Consider the following 16,643-nt stretch of genomic DNA (forward strand, 5'->3'; position numbering starts at 1 on the left):
TGGTAATTAGATTTCCATACCTGCCCCCTGCCCCCTACCCAGATCTGTGCTTTAGTTTTCATCTTCGTGGGTACGGTCACTAAAGTGGCCCTGCAGTGGCACCATCCCTACGCTCTCAGCCACCACCAGCTTTTTCTTTCTATCAGGAGGTGGGACACTTTGTAGAAAAAGAGGGGTTTTCTCTAAGCTCGCTGTCTCAGAGGAAACATGGGGCCAACCCCTTCATCTTTCCCACTTCTTTCAGAGCCTTTCCCCATTATTTGTACCCTCCATCTCTTATTTTCCAAGTCTCTTTTCTCTGAGGTTTATCTTCTTCGCCTTCTCTCACAGTGTCTTCACTGTCTGCTTTTCTTCATTGTCACCATTCATGCCTTTGCAGTTTGGCATCCGCCCTCTCATTTACACTGAAATCTGCATCTGAATGGTCCCTGACAGATTCCTAGTTGATAAAGCACATGATGTCCTCTCTGCGCCCCTCATTGGCCCTTCTGCATCTCCTCTCTGTTGACTCCTCTTCTTCACCTTCTTGAGCCTGTATGTTCTCTAAGCTTCTGTGACAGTATGTTTTCCCAGTTCTCTTAGAATTAGGATTCTCTTCTAATCATGGTCCTTCTCCATTTCTTTTGGCTTCTGTTGCATTTTTTCTGTTTCAAATATAAACAGTCTTCAAGGAGAATGTATCTATTCTCTCAGCCTACCTCCTTTGGCAACCTGACCAACCACTGAGGCTTCAGCACTCACCTGGGTGCTGGTACGTTCTCAATCTATAGTTCAGACTCACACTCCTCCTTGGTTCACACTGTCATCTCCACTTCATCACCAGCACCACTGTCTTGCCCTCTCTCCCTCTTTCTGAAACTATTGCAGTGCCTCCTCACTTGTTTTCCTTCCTTTGATCTTTCCCTCATTCAATTCATTACCTTCCAAAGTAACCTTTCTCAATCAGATCGCTAATATAGTTGTTAATCTTGTCATTCTACTGTTCAAATTCAGTCTCATCTAAGAAGATTGTCCTGGTCCTGCAGTCATGTGTCCCAAACTATGTTCTCCTCCCCACTGTGAATCTTTATAGCCCTTGGCACATTTCATTTTTTATTATGATTTTATAGAATTTGTCTTCCTTTTAGTAGAGAACTCGTGGTCATCTCTGAATTGCTCACAGTGCTTTTCATAAAGTAGATGCTCAGTAAATAACTGGTGAATTGTCAGATCAGTGTTTTCAGGCTCCCAGTAGCATCACCCTCATTCATACCTTCATTAGAAACTTATGTGGAATACTAGACCACAGGCAAACTTAGATAAAGCAGATTAGTGTGCCTTACTTTGAGAGTGATTATATAAAGAACTCCACATCTCTATTATAGTCAAATGACAACTGCAGAACCAAAAAGATGAAGATAGGCATTTGGACATTTAAGGAAACTGGAAAGCCAGAAGAATCCTCAAGGCTGAGGATTTGACCTTAAAACAGGTATGTGAGGGTGCCAGAGGCTTCTCCCTTTGAAACCCTGCAGAAGAAAAAGATTAAGAATCCTAAGAATTAGGGATGATATATTTCTATAAAGTATATTTTTTATAAAACCATTTACTGCCTGAGTGTTATTTTTTAGGAAACAATAAAAAAATAATTTTTTGTAATTCAATGTCTATTTATATGCTGAATTTTGAATTTCAGACCTAAGTAAGCTTATGAATTAAGGTACTTACCACCTCCTGGAGTAAGCATATATTAATTACAGACCAAAAGACCAAAGGAAAAATCCTCCAAAGTGTACTTGCCAGTCTGTGGATGAAAAGAGACAGTGGCAATATCCCAGTCTGTTTTAATGTTTCATCAGCAATGCACTTTGATGTACAAATGTCAGAACTTGGCTCTGCCTTTTATGTTTATTGACATTCCAGTTTAGGCATTCTACTTGTTCCATCAGACCATTCCCACATGGCAAGTCCAATTGTATCTTGTCTCTTGTCTTTATCTGCATTGTTTCTTGACTGGTTACCATCAATGTACTGTTAATTTTTACTTCACATGCATTGACACAAACCGCTTGATGTTCTCTGTATAGACATAATTTTTGCCACCTAGTGCTGGCTTTCAGTCAATAACTATCTGACAGCCATACTCTGACATAGATGGGAATCTTCACAGCGCTCGAATGTGTCTCAGTTGAGTTTGGGATGAAGAAAGATTCAATAGTAATAATCACAATGCAGTCAGTTGCCTAAACAGTAAGTATAGGCTTTAGTCTTAAAACCTTGCTAGGTATTTAGTTTGTGTCTACTTGAATCAAAAAATTGACCGAGAAGTAATTTGAAGAAACTAATTGTAAAAAAAAAAAAAAAAAAAGAGGAAAAAAACAGTTTTTAAAAGAAAATCAGGAAAATGTGTGTTTAGAGTAGGCTTTAGATCTTGCTAAGGAATTTCTGTTAATTTTGTTAATACAATGGCATTGTGATTATGTTCACCTTATTATAGATGAATCTAAAATGCAGAGAGATTAAATGATCAGAGTCTGGGATTTGCTTTATTGCTTGATTGATTGATGGCTTGTGGGATCTTTCCCCACAGGGGTTTGAAACTGGGCCCATGGCAGTGAAATCTCTGAGTGCTGACCACTGGATCCACCAGGGAATTCCTCTGGGATTTGCTTTTAAAATACTTGAGCAAAAATAAAAAAGAAAGGAGTAGATGAAGTGAATGTAGTAAAATTTTGCTAATTATTTGGTAATGAGTATATAAAGCATTAATGTGCTATTTGCTCTACTTTTGTTTATACTTAAAGCTTCTCATAATAAAAATATGATTTTTTATAATAAAAATATTTAACATATTTGAAATGCAACTTTCCATCCACAAGCAGCCTGAGAAATCTAGTTCTTCTTCTCTCCTTCCTTTCACCTTTTACAGATGAGGAAACAGAAACTCAGAGAAGTGAAGAGAATGCCCAGGGACACACAGGTCTGCTGACTTCCGGTTCAGCATTCTTTAGGGAATATTATGCCCATGTCATTTCTTTTTGTCATATTTGTAAGTAAACACATAACTTGGGCCTCACTTTCATAAGCCATATTTTGATAATCCTTCTTATATACTATATGAAAGATACTACATATTAATAATTATAGAAAAAATGATCAGGCTTAATAAAAATACATATGTCATTTGCACATTGATTTAGAAGCAGTTTCATTCCGTAGGAGACATATATTCAATGATTGAGAGATGAATTATGGAAGGATTACTGTACTGAACAGGGCAACATCTGATTATAATCCCATCTAGGTTTTGCAGGTAACTAGTTACATAGACTTCAGCATGCTGCTTAATCTTTCCAGGTCTGTTTATTCATTTATACAGTGAGTGTGTTAAACTAAATCTGTCAAATTCACTGCAGTGGTTCTCTGATGATTTTTTCTATTGGGGAAAGTACAGTCATGCAAGGCATTTTAGAAGATATAGTGGATTTTGTAAAAGTTCTTCTGAATTTGCAAAACGCTATTTACATGTAAATAATGTTTTAAAGTTTATTCAGGCACCTCTACTTTATGGCCTTCTGGTTTCTAAACAGTATTGGCAGATCAAGCTGTCCTAAAACGGGGGTTCATTCATTTTAGCATTCAAGAACTTGCTTCTGAATTTAGAGTCTCCTTACTAAAGTGACCAAACTACCCTTTGCATTTACTGAAAACCTCTTCCTTTTGTATCTTACTGTGACTGTTAGGTGAGTTTTGAAGAGTTTCTTTTCTATAATCATTGGCTGATTTTCTGAGTCTAATCATGCACCCATATAGTCATCATTTTTCCAGCTCATCAATCAGCTGATTATTTCCTTCCAACACCAGTGACTGCGCTGACTCAGTGACAGTCATCCAGAGGAGGCTGATCTGGCAGTTGTTCAGCAGTCATAAATGCTAGTTTGGGTCTGTGCAAATAATATTCGTGATAAGTGCTGTCACCAACATATAAGCGCTGCAATGTGTGTCCTGTAATAGCACTAATCACACTCACTTTTTTTGAGCTGCTTCCCTCATGCCAGGCACACTGCTGTCTTCTTCACACTGATTATTTTATTCTCTCATCATACCAAATCTGTATGAGGATAAGTGGGGCGTAAGTTGGTCAGGAAGTGACAACCATTGTTATTACCCCAGTCGGATGGTTGGGGGTATTTTCTTTACCTCAAATTTTAGTACTTTTTACATCATTTAAACTCTTAAACTGTGTGTCATTTTTACAAAGTAATTATTTTTCTTTAAAAAAGGAAACATACTTCCCAAGATATTAACAGTGGTTAAGTCTGAGAGTGAGAGTGTAGATGACTGTTATTTTCTTCTGTATATTTATCTGGTTTGTTTTATATTCCAAAAATAGAGAAGATGTATTTTTTAAAAGAATCTGCCTAAAATCACAGATCTAGAAAGTAGTCAGTTGAAATTCTAATATATAACTCTATGATAATAATAATGCCCATCTTTTCTAAATAATACACTTATCAAAAAGGTATGTACACTGTAGAAAATTTAAAAAGCGTAAAAGGGCATTTAGTAAAACTAAATATCCGTCCTATCCCTGCCTCTGAGACAGCTAGCTTCCTCCCCAGAGACATCACTGTCACATTTTCTTGGGAAACTTTTAGAGAGTTATATCAGTATTTTACATAGGTGAGCATAGAGCGATATATTCTTTTTATATCAGTGAAGCACATCATAATACTGTTCTGGTTTCTTACTTTTTCTTTTTCCCTTCACTGAACAAGTCATCCTGGTGATTTTTCCTTATTTATTCATGTACACAATAATGGCTGCTTTATGCAGATGACTTTATGATGGGATGGCCTCTACTTTATTTAACCAGTCCTATATTGATGGAGGGCTTCTCTGGTAGCTCAGCTGGTAAAGAATTTGCCTGAGTGCAGGATACTCCAGTTTGATTCCTGGGTCAGAAAGATCTGCTAGAGAAGGGATAGGCTACCCATGCCAGTTTTCTTGGGCTTCCCTGGTGGCTCAGCTGGTAAAGAATCTGCTGCCTGCCATGCGGGAGACCTGGGTTCAATCCCTGGGGTGGGAAGATCCCCCGGGAGAAGGGAACGGCTATCTACTCCAGTATTCTGGCCTGGAGAAATCCATGGAATGTATAATCCATGGGGTTGCAAAGGGTCGGACATGACTAAATGACTTTCACTGTTGATGGAATTGAGGTTGTTTCCATTGTTTTACTATTTCAAACTGTGCTTCTGTGAATATCCTTATACATAAAGCACTTCAGAGGAGAGCAGATCTATTGGGTGAATGCCCATAAGTGAAAAGGCTATAGCAGAGGGCAGATACATGAATAATTGTGAAATATATTGCTGGATTGCCTCCCTAGTATGTAGAGAGCCTGTCTCCCTCTTTAATCTTTAGGTTAAAGTGCTCACTCATATTAGTCTTAAATTGTATTTCTCTTAAATGAGTGACATTGAACATATTTTTATATGCTAGCAGCCCCTAGTATTTCCTGTTTGAAGAACTATCTTTTATCTTTGTTATTGGTGTTTTTGCCCAATGTTATTTTTATGTACTTGGATTTATCAACCTTAAGGTTTCTGCATTCTGTATCTTTCTTTGGAAAAAACTTCCCACTCCAATATTTTTAAAAATTGTCCATGATTTTTTTCTTCTGCTTTCATGGTTTTTTTTTTTTGGCCACACCATGAAGCTTATGGGATCTTAATTCCCCAAGTAGGAATTGAACGTTGGCCCTCAGCAGTGAGAACAAGGAGTCCTAACCACTGGACCACCAGGGAATTCCCTTAAAAAAAAAAATTTAGATCATTACTTCATCCAGTATTCATTTTGGAGTGAAAGTGATGTAAGAATCTTTTTTTTTTTTGTTTTCCCAGATGACCGTACAGTTGTCCCAACTCGTTTAATAATCCATCATTTCTGCAGGGATTTAAAGGGCCATTCTTCTCACAGACTGACTCTCTCCATTTGGAGATATATTTTTCATTTCATAAACATTAACTATCGGTAATCATGGGCTCAAACTTAGGAACCTCACAGAATATTATTTGCAGTGTTTTTTAGATAGGATTAAGGACTTACTTAGAACATGGGGAGGAAGAAAAGTGATCATATATTCTCAAAGCCCCTAATTTGTGAGAAAGTGAGCAAAACTGAGGAATAGACATGGTCAGCAGTGCAAAACACCAGATACCAGCTCCACCCTTGTTCTGTGCTCCTCAGAGAAAAAGGAACAGCCCTGGAGGACAGAAGATAGCCATGCCTGAGGAGTATTCCACATCTTAGAATGAGGTTTCCTCCTACTGCATAATGTCACCAGTTTAACTGTGCTCTGAATTACCTTCAGTTCAGTTCAGTTCAGTTCAGTTGCTCAGTCGTGTCCGACTCTTTGCGACCCCATGAATCATAGCACGCCAGGCCTCCCTGTCCATCACCATCTCCCAGAGTTCACTCAAACTCACGTCCATCGAGTCGGTGATGCCATCCAGCCATCTCATCCTCTGTCATCCCCTTTTTCCTCCTGCCCCCAATCCTTCCCAGCATCAGAGTCTTTTCCAATGAGTCAGTTCTTCGCATGAGGTGGCCAAAGTACTGGAGTTTCAGCTTTAGCATCATTCCTTCCAAAGAACACCCAGGGTTGATCTCCTTCAGAATGGACTGGTTGGATCTCCTTGCAGTCCAAGGGACTCTCAAGAGTCTTCTCCAACACCACAGTTCAAAAGCAGCAATTCTTTGGTGCTCAGCTTTCTTCACAGTCCAACTCTCACATCCATACATGACCACTGGAAAAACCATAGCCTTGACTAGACGGACCTTTGTTGGCAAAGTAATGTCTTTGCTTTTCAATATGCTATCTAGGTTGGTCATAACTTTCCTTCCAAGGAGTAAGCATCTTTTAATTTCATGGCTGCAGTCACCATCTGCAGTGATTTTGGAGCCCCTCAAAATAAAGTCTGCCACTGTTTCCACTGTTTCCCCATCTATTTCCCATGAAGTGATGGGACCAGATGCCATGATCTTCGTTTTCTGAATGTTGAGCTTTAAGCCAACTTTTTCACTCTCCTCTTTCACTTTCATCAAGAGGCTTTTTAGTTCCTCTTCACTTTCTACCATAAGGGTGGTGTCATCTGTGTATCTGAGGTCATTGATATTTCTCCCGGCAATCTTGATTCCAGCTTGTGCTTCTTCCAGCCCAGCGTTTCTCATGATGTACTGTGCATGTAAGTTAAATAAGCAGGGTTACCTTACAACACTTAAAAAAAAAATCTCCCTACTTCAGGTACACCCCCCTGGATTATGCTCTGCTTGGGGAGCGTCATGAAGTGATCCAGTTCATGTTGGAGCATGGTGCCCTGTCCATCGCAGCTATACAGGACATCGCTGCTTTCAAGATCCAGGCCGTCTACAAAGGGTACAAGGTCCGAAAAGCTTTCCGAGACCGGAAAAATCTCCTCATGAAGCATGAGCAGTTGAGAAAGGATGCTGCTGCCAAGTAAGTGTGAGCTCTAGAGACTGTGTTCTCACAACTCAGGCATCAGCGTGGAAGGGGGCACGGTGGTGGGAGTGGCCAGGAGAGGGAACCAGGAGGGAATCTGAAGTAACTGTGATCCCTACATCCACGTCACCTCCCCACTTCTGCTCACCAGTCCTTCAGGGGACTGAGGCCAACAGGAAGGACCACGGCCTTGTCTCCACTTGGTGGCTGTTCCTCTAGGTTAGTGCTCAGGGTTCTAACTCTGGGAGACATCACTGCCATACCCACCCATGGCGAGGAGCTGGGGGTGAGGGCCCTGCCTGCAGTGAGCCACAAAGGAGTATCTGATCCTCTCACCCTTCCTGCTTTCAAGAGAAACTCACGCCAATGTCTAGCCTGCTTCTACTAGACAAATATAGGTCTAGTTTTGATTTGATTAAAGCAACCAACTTGTATAAATAACTTGCTCTCCCCTACCAATTCCTGAAAAAATCCCTACTAACTAATGCAATTTATTCCAGAAATACTGATTGAATTCTTACTGCACATACAACACTCTTGACTTGAGCCTAAGGAGAAAATAGTACTTGCTTCGAGGACCTCACACTTGTTTGGGTAATGATATAGTGTGTGAAATAGTCATTTGTGCCTGTTATAAATCTGAAACTGTTAGTTGCTCAGCTATATCTGAGACCCTGTGGACTGTAGCTCACCAGAATTCTCTGTCCATGGGATTTTCCCAGCAAGGACAGTGGAGTGGGTTGCCATTTCCTTCTCCAGGGGATCTTCCCTGACCCAGGGATCAAACCTGGGTCTCCTGCATTGCAGGCAGATGCATTACCATCTGAGCCACCCAGGAAGTTTATTATACATTGTGATTGTTTTCACTGTGAGTGATTGATTTTAGATTATGTTTTTGTTTGGCTTTTCTGTTATACATATGTTGGGTATTTTAAATAGCAAGAGAGTATTGCATTAGCAGGTATAAAACCAAAACATCTGATAATAAAGATCACAGGAAGATTGTGTATGTGTGTGTGTGTGTGTGTGTGTGGCTGTGCTGGGTCTTCCTTACTATGCGGCTTTTTCTCTAGTTGCGGGGAGGTGGGCTACTCTTTTTGTGGTGCACAGACTTCTTTTTGAGATGGCTTCTCTTGTTGCAGAGCAGGGGCTTAAGGATGCATGGGCTTCAGTAGTTGTGGCTCCTGGGTGCTAGAGCTCAAGCTCAATAGTTGTGGCACACAGGCTTAGTTGCTCCACAGCATGTAGGATCTTCCCAGATCAAGGATCAAACCCATTGGCAGGCAGATTCTTTACCACTGAGCCATGAGGGAAGCCCTGTTCTTAACTCTTAGTTTCTGAAATCGATTGTTAAAAAAATTGTAAATGGGAGCTGTGTTTCCTGTGATAATCACTGAAATTACCAAAACTGAAAATGTTAGCTTCCTTTAGTTTTTCTCAGTCACAGTCTTCCCTTTATGGGTCATCATTATTGGGAGTAAATGAGTTTCTTAACACTTCTTAACCATCACCTCCTAATAGTCATTGTAGCATAGATCTCCAAGAGAAATGGTTGAGTTGAGGATTACTGATTTAATTTGTGTTCATTTTATTTCTCAAAAGTTATTCCTGAAAATGTGAGTCAGTGTTTCATTTTGGTTTTGAATTTGGTTTTAAGCAACAGAAATCAGAATGTGAAATTTAGCCTTTGCTGCTGCCACCTCATTGACTAAGACAGCCCAGACACATCACGTTGCCTCAACATACCCTCCCCAGCTTCTCATGTTAGGATGGCAGAAATCACCTTCCTTAAAGTAAGGGTGTCAAAGATTAAACTTAAAGTGATTTCTATTTTGCTGGCAGAGAAATTGATAGAGAGAGAAGTTGTAGTCATATTTTCTAAGGCTTTTTGCTTTTTTTTTTTTTTAGGAAATACCTATAATCCATTTAAAAGCACTTTATAACTCATACTACACCTCCACTGTGTTGCCAAAATGAACACTACTGTAATCTACCTGCCAAAGCACAGAGCTGAATGCACATGAAAATAGGACTGTGTTTATGTTGATCGCTCTTTTTCCCTGAAGCTTCCTTTTTGCTGGGTTTTTGTTCACTCTCTAAGCTCAGATCCCCTCTCTTTCTGAACTCTCCCTTCGTACATCTTTTCAATTATACCACCACCACGTTGAAGTCAGCGCTACAGGCTAGCCCCTTAGACTTCTTTCCTTGCCATATTTTTTTCATTGAAAATACATCTTCTCTTAAAACTTAAATTACTTTATCTTTGCAGATAAACCCTTCATCTCTCTGACATCTTAATCTCCTGGAACTCTAATCCTAGATCATCAGCTCTCCACCGGGCACTTCCACTTTTCTGTCCTTTGTTACTTGCCACTGCGTCAGATCTTTGGACACTTCCATTTGCATGCCCTGTTGTCCCTGTCACTTCAGGCTCACTGTGTGAACCGTGCAATGCGTCACCACAGCTGTCTCTCTTTTCACCTCCTGATCTCCCTGCTAGTGCTGCCACCACCAGTTGTGCTAATTCCTCTTTCTGAAATGTCCTTTTGTGTCAATCCTTCTGTCCCACCACTCTACACAGGCGTCATTCGTGATGCTACGTCAGACCCTGTAACATTTTACTTGTGCTTATATCTCCAAGTCTCACCTTTCTCTCCACTAATTCCACCCTCCCACCCTCACCCCTGACATCTCAATCGTCTTGAACTTTCTTCACTTCCTCACTTACAGCTTTCCTTACACCCCCACGCTTTTGGGAGACCTGAGCTTCTTTCTGACTAGTGTATGAGACTCTGTCTCTTAGAGTTATGTAATCAAATCCAGTTTGGGTCACCCAGTTCAAGCTCTCATGATGCTCAAGTTCCTTTAATGGGAGGTTGTTCTGTGTCCTCAAAAAGTCAAGTGACAAGGAGTTCTGTGCCTCTAAGGCAGCACATTTCACTAGTGGACAGTTCTGTTGCCAGTGTTCTTGCCTGGAGAACCCCATGGACAGAGGAGCCTGGTGGGCTACAGTCCATGGGGTCACAAAGAATCGGACGTGACTGAGTGTCACACTGTTGGCAGGCGTTCTTTTCTCCCTTTTGATCTTGAGCTGCCCCTTGAAGCAAAAGAGAAAAGTCTAAATCCTCTTCCATAAACCAACTTCCAGATAATTAAAGAAGGTGCTCCTGATACTCGCACTCCGACTCCAGCTCTCCTTCTCACTTTGTAATAGATCCCCTTGCAGCCTGCTCCCCAAACATCTTCCGTTTGTCAGTGCCTTTCTTCAGGGTTGACCTTTAGTTCTGAATCTTCTGCTCGCCTGTGGTCTGATGCGTGAGAACACTTCCATCATTCCACTCCATGCTATTCCACTTCTCTGAGCCTCAGTTTCTCAATGAAAAGAAAATTTTTTAGTTCGGGACAGGTTTTGGGGCTCCATGAATGCCCTGAAACTGTAGGCAGTATTTTGTATGTTATGAGCGCATGTACATTTGGTGGGAGGAGAGGATCTATAGATTTTTATCACATTCTCTAAGATGGTTCATGAATCACAGAAAGATTTTTTTTTTAATTGGACTAAATGATATCTAAGGTTCCTTCCAGCTATAACATTCTATAAGTCAAAGGTCCTAAAACGCATGACATTTTCTTATTCCCTTGAGAGGAAGTCAAAGACCAAATATTACTAAGCCTGTGCTTCAGCAACAATGAAGAGATAGAATCTGACAGACCCTCCCCCCTCACCCCCCATCCAATGCAGTACCAACCGAAAAGGTTAGAGCCAAACCTTTTCTGTCTTCTGAGGTAATCAGTTTCCTCTCACTGGAAATGTTCCAGGAGAAATTGAATTATCATCTCTCTAGGATAAATATATAAGGAATTTTAAAAACTATATAAAAGAGCCGGGCTCTCAGATCTCTTCTGAGTCAAAGATTCTATGAGAGCTGTGCCCTCTGTCTGCCTGAAATAACCTTCTCTCACTTCCCTCCTTTCTAACTTTGACATTATTTCTATGTAACCTTTTTATTATCTTCCAGTTTAATTAGTCTCCCATATCCCCAACCCCCAGCTCTGGGTTAATACTTCTGTTTTAGCATGCATCATATCTCGAATTCAGCATCTGCAGGAGGTATGGGTCTGATTTCCCAACTAGATTGTCAGTTCCTGGAGAGCAGGGATTGTGTTAGGTACCTCCATACTTCTAGTGACTTAAAGCCTTTGATATGTTTCTTGTTCTTCAGTCACTAAGTCCTGTCTGACTCTTTGCGATCCCATGGACTGTAGCATGTCAGGCTCCTCTATACTCCACCATCAGAGTTTGTTCAAATTCATGTCCATTGAATTGGTGATAACATCCAATCATCTCATCCTCTGTCACCATCTTCTCCTCCTGCCCTCAGTCTTTCCTAGCATCAGAGTCTTTTCCAGTGAGTTGGCTCTTTGCATCAGGTGACCAAAGTGTTGGAGCTTCAGCCTTAGTCCTCCCAGTGAATATTCAGGGTTGATTTCCTTTAGGATTGACTGGTTTTACTCTTTGTTGCCCAGTGGATTCTCAAGAGGCTTCTCTGGCACCACAATTCGAAGGCACCAATTCTTTGGTGCTCAGCCTTCTTTATGGTCCAACTCTCATATCCCTATGTTCTTACTTGGTCAGCAATGTCTGACTCTTTGCGGCCCCTTAGACTGTAGCCCACCAGGCTCCTCTGTCCATGGGATTTTCCAGGCAAGAATACTACAGTGAGTGTCCATTTCCTTCTCCAATATCCCTGTGTGACTATGGAAAAACCATAGCTTTCACTATATGGACCTTTGTCAGCGAAGTGATGTCTCTGCTTTTTAATAGCAAGCATGTAATAATAAAGAATCTGCCTGCAAAGCAGGAGATCCAGGTTCGATCCCTGGGTTGGGAAGATCCCCTGGAGGAGAAAATGGGAACCCACTCCAGTATTCTTGCCTGGAGAATCACATGGACAGTGGAGCCTGGCAGGCTACAGTCCATAGGGTCATAAAAAGTTGGACATGACTGAAGTGACTTAACACACACGCAAGAGAGGCTTGAGAGATGTGATTAATATGGCTTCTACAGAAAAAGGGGTTGTGTGGTTTCAACAATGAGCATTTCCTGAAAATATCATCAGGCCCAGCCCTGTAACTCCTAGATGGTGAGGCATTCATGCCACACCCACATTTCTTCACTTACAGCCAGAACCAGTGACAGCTTAACAGCTTTACCTGTCAATAAAATAAAAATGATTACTTATATTGATATAGTGCTTTACAGTTTACAAAATTCTTGTACATTAAACCCTTACAATAACTCAGTAAAGTAAACAAGGCAACTGTCCTTAAACTCATTTCATGCAGGGGATGGTAACACCGATTAACTTGCCTGAAATCACTCAGCTAGTAAGGGAGGAGGTTGGCACATGGATCTCAGTCTTACCCTAAGCCAGGGTTCCTGCCATGGCTTGGTTCTGGGGAACAACCCCCAGCCATGCTTGTGCAGTAGGCTCTCCAGATCCTAGCACTATCTGATAGGCTGGCATGGAAGGGCCCTGCTTCTTTTCTCTGACTTATATGCAATATGTAACTGTTGGTGCCAAAGGTCACCAGGCCCCCCATCAGCTTTTGTCTTAACCCAGCGCTCACTCAGCTGTGCATGTTGTCTCCAATGGCTGTTAAGAGAGTGGCACCAAGCTGCCACCATCAATTCTGCAACATGGTTCAGGAAAAATCTTCTTATGACTCAGAGCTAACCTAGCAGAGCATACCAGTATCCTCCCAAATCCTTGAGAAAGTTAAGAAAATTAGTTGGCCCCAAGCCTACACCAGGACTATGACCAAGAAAGTCACCAGGGCAAATGCAGGTGTAATCAGTGCAACAGCAGGACACGCTAACTTAACCTTCCTTTTCTGTGGAAACCATTTTAATCACATCTCTCAAACCTCTCTTAGTCCTGTATTCATGGCACTGGCAACTTGAGTACTCATGAATGAGAATGAGCTGCTTTATTTCTGTGGTGTCTGGCAGAATTGCTTTCTTTTTGATGAAACTGGACAACTATTAATACAACTCTCTGTGGAAGCCACACAGTGGGGTAGGGAAAAAAAAACTCCATCAACTTCCAGGACTTAAACTTTCCAGACCCAGAGGCAAGAATGTGCTGTGTTGTGCAAACAGATGCCTCCAATGCTGAGATGCTGAAGCTGTGGAACATTCAAGTCGTTGAAGTTACTGCCCTTGACCTAGTTCTCTGCACGACAAGCAATCTTTTGATATTTTGGTTTCTTTTTTCCTTCTTCTTTTTTTTATTGAGGATAATTGCTTTACAATGTTGTGTTGGCCTCCACCACACAATAAGGGGAATTAGTCACAACTACACATTTCTCCTCTCCCTCTTGAGCCTCCCTCTCCTCTCTCATCCCACCCCTCTAGGTCATCACAGAGAGCTGGGCTGTGCTCCTTGTGTTCTATGGCAGCTTCCCAGTAACTCTGTTTTACACATGATAGTCTATATCTGTCACTGGTACTTTCTCAATTCTACCCTACCCTCTCTTTTCCGCACTATACCCACAAGTCTGTTCTCTGTATCTGCCTGTCCGTTTCTTCCTTATAAATAGGTTCATCAGTACTGTTTTTCTAGATTTCATATATATGCATTCATATACAGTATTCGTTTTTCTCCTTCTGACTTCACTCTAGGTCCATCCACTCACTACAACTGACCCACATTCGTTCCTTGGAAAAGTTTTCAATTAGCAATAACTGCAGCTCGGATAAACCTCATTGGCTATGATGATAACTGCCACAGTGCAGAGCTCACTTGGTTTCTTATCAGCCTTTTTTCTTTTTTTTTTTTGCTGTTGTCATCTCGGCTACTCATTTGTCAAGTCCTCTCCTTGGGTCTTAGATCTGTCTTGGGAGAGTTCCAGGGTATATCTCTGCCCCACTACAGCCCTTCAGAGATTTGCACCAGCAAAGTACGCCTCTGGTCTTTTTTCCTCTGGGGGAAACAACCCCCGTTCCTCTAGCCCATCCTTTGGAGACCCTCTTCACCCTGTGGCGGACAGCACCTGAAGCAGATGTCAGAGATCTGATGATCCCTGGTTGGCTTTCTCACATTTTTATACTGTGAGCCTCTAGGGAGTGGTTCAAATTGCTCTAGAAAGACAGTACAAGCCAGACTAATTGGTGGCCCATCAGAAGCTGTTGTCTGGCTGATTTCCCTTAGAGAAAAAGGGGAGGAAAATGTGGGACTGGTTAAGATTCTGCCATCTTAATAAATTTCCAGCTAAAATGTTGCTTGCTGTGTCATGGCCAGGGTTTTTTTTCCTCTTTAAGATTTCATGTAAAGTAGAATAACTTTAGTTTGTCCTCTTTTATTTGTTTCCTGAACTTTACAAAAATAGGTCAAGTGTATAGCATGGCCCATCCTGAAGATTAAAGATCTTTGACATTCTGCAATAAGTTAGTCAGAGAAAACACACTGAAATTTTAGGATAATTATTGATTCTAAGAGTTCAGGACTAAAAGCTAAGCTAGAAGCTAACTTGAAGTGCTGTTAATGGTCACTTTGATGTGGTGTTGCCACTTTCTTCTTATGACTCAGTTCATTTTTTACATGATAGAAGAAGATTGAAATTCTTAAAAATTGATTTTGTGAGGTGAATTTTACAGGACGAAGTAAAGCTGCCAAGTCCAGCTCAGCTCTGTATATAGTTTTGCACGTAACATTAGGCAAGTCACTAAGCTCTCTGCCTCAGTTTCCTTATCTGGCAAATAAGAGCCTGGCCTCAGTGAACTGAGATTCTTTCAGCATCTTAGACTCTAAGCAGTGGTTCTGGACCTTTTTTCCCCAGGGCAACTAACACACACACACACACACACACACACACACACACACAGAGGATCATGTTCTGTTCTCAGGAGCTGTTTCCTGTGTGTGTGTCTCTGTGGTGGTGGTTGTGGTGATTGTGGTGATTGTGGTGGTTGTTGCTTTTTGTTTCAAGGAGGCAGTATAGATAAAATAGGATGCAGGTCAGGCATAATTCCTAGTTTTAATCCCCCCTCCTTCTCCTCAGGATCACAACTTTTACATCAAGAACCACAGCTCTCGTGAAATGCACATTTGTGGAATGTGTGCATTGAAAGATTTTTTAAAGTGCAAAATGCATCAGTTTTTGAAAAACATTAATTCTGTTCATCAGCTGAGGGTGTAATTATATATTTTCCTGGTTACATTCTTTCTCCCGGCTTACTGAGTTCTACCACAATGAAAAACCAACCCCTTTGCAAACCTCCCCCTCCAGAGGAGTCTTAAAAAGGCAGCGCTCCCCATGTGCTGGCCAGCCTGATCACTCTGAAAGGCTGAGCTCCCCACGTGCTGGCCAGCCTGATCGCTCTGAAAGGCTGGGTCCCCTGTTTGTCCCATGGCTGTCCTCGTGGGAGGCCCAGAAAGGTCTGCAGTGACAAAGTTTGCCCCCCCAGGGCTAATTGTACAGCGGCTTCTTGGAATTGAAAAGGAGAGCTGTTTGGTCTCCTAAAACAAAGCGAAATAAATGACTGCTCAAATAACAAAGTCTAGGTTATCACCTCAAAGGCCCCGTTGATGGCAGTGATATATCCACGCAGGTGCCAAGCTGGGCAACCCCACACGCCTGTCTGTCTGCAGGACCAACATTCTCATCCAGCCTCGTAAAGAGAGCAGCTCCCCACCTCCCTGCCAGGAGCAAGGCTGTTATCAATTAGCAGCACCTCTGCCACCCAGATACTTCCACCTTCTTCTGAAAGCAGGCTTCTCCCAGACGAATCGCCCTGAAACGGCACCGCCCGTGTGAATCGCAGGCACTGAGGATGACAGGCTCTCCGGCTCGCCTGTCGATTGCAGTGCAGCATATGCCAGTGTCAGTGCTTTGAGAGGCCTGTAACAAGACTACAGCTGAATGAGAACGTTCGAGCTGCACTGGAGTCAGCACGACCCACCGGAGCACTGTCTCTGGGGTGGCACCCAGTGGGAACCTAGCAGGAGGGCTTCACAACACAGGCCAAGAGACCTTCAGAAGGGGAGTTGGGTTGACCAGGCTTTCTGTTTAAGTGTGACTCAGGTATCTGTCATCTGGTCTTCCCTGTCCCTTGAGATATAAATAAGCTTTGCTTCAC

General features: G+C 41.9%; 1 protein-coding gene across 7 annotated transcripts in view; it reads left to right on the forward strand.

The window, feature by feature from the left end:
* INVS (inversin) overlaps nucleotides 1-16,643 on the forward strand; it is a 136,947-nt gene that overhangs the window by 93,396 nt on the left and 26,908 nt on the right. For all 7 annotated transcript variants that reach the window (XM_019966275.2, XM_019966276.2, XM_019966274.2 and 4 more), the window contains one exon: nucleotides 7,286-7,498. In XM_019966275.2, coding sequence (XP_019821834.2) covers nucleotides 7,286-7,498 — 213 coding nt within the window. The remainder of the gene's footprint in view (nucleotides 1-7,285; nucleotides 7,499-16,643) is intronic.

The sequence above is a fragment of the Bos indicus genome, chromosome 8 (assembly GCF_029378745.1).
Source record: "Bos indicus isolate NIAB-ARS_2022 breed Sahiwal x Tharparkar chromosome 8, NIAB-ARS_B.indTharparkar_mat_pri_1.0, whole genome shotgun sequence".
NCBI lineage: Eukaryota > Metazoa > Chordata > Mammalia > Artiodactyla > Bovidae > Bos > Bos indicus.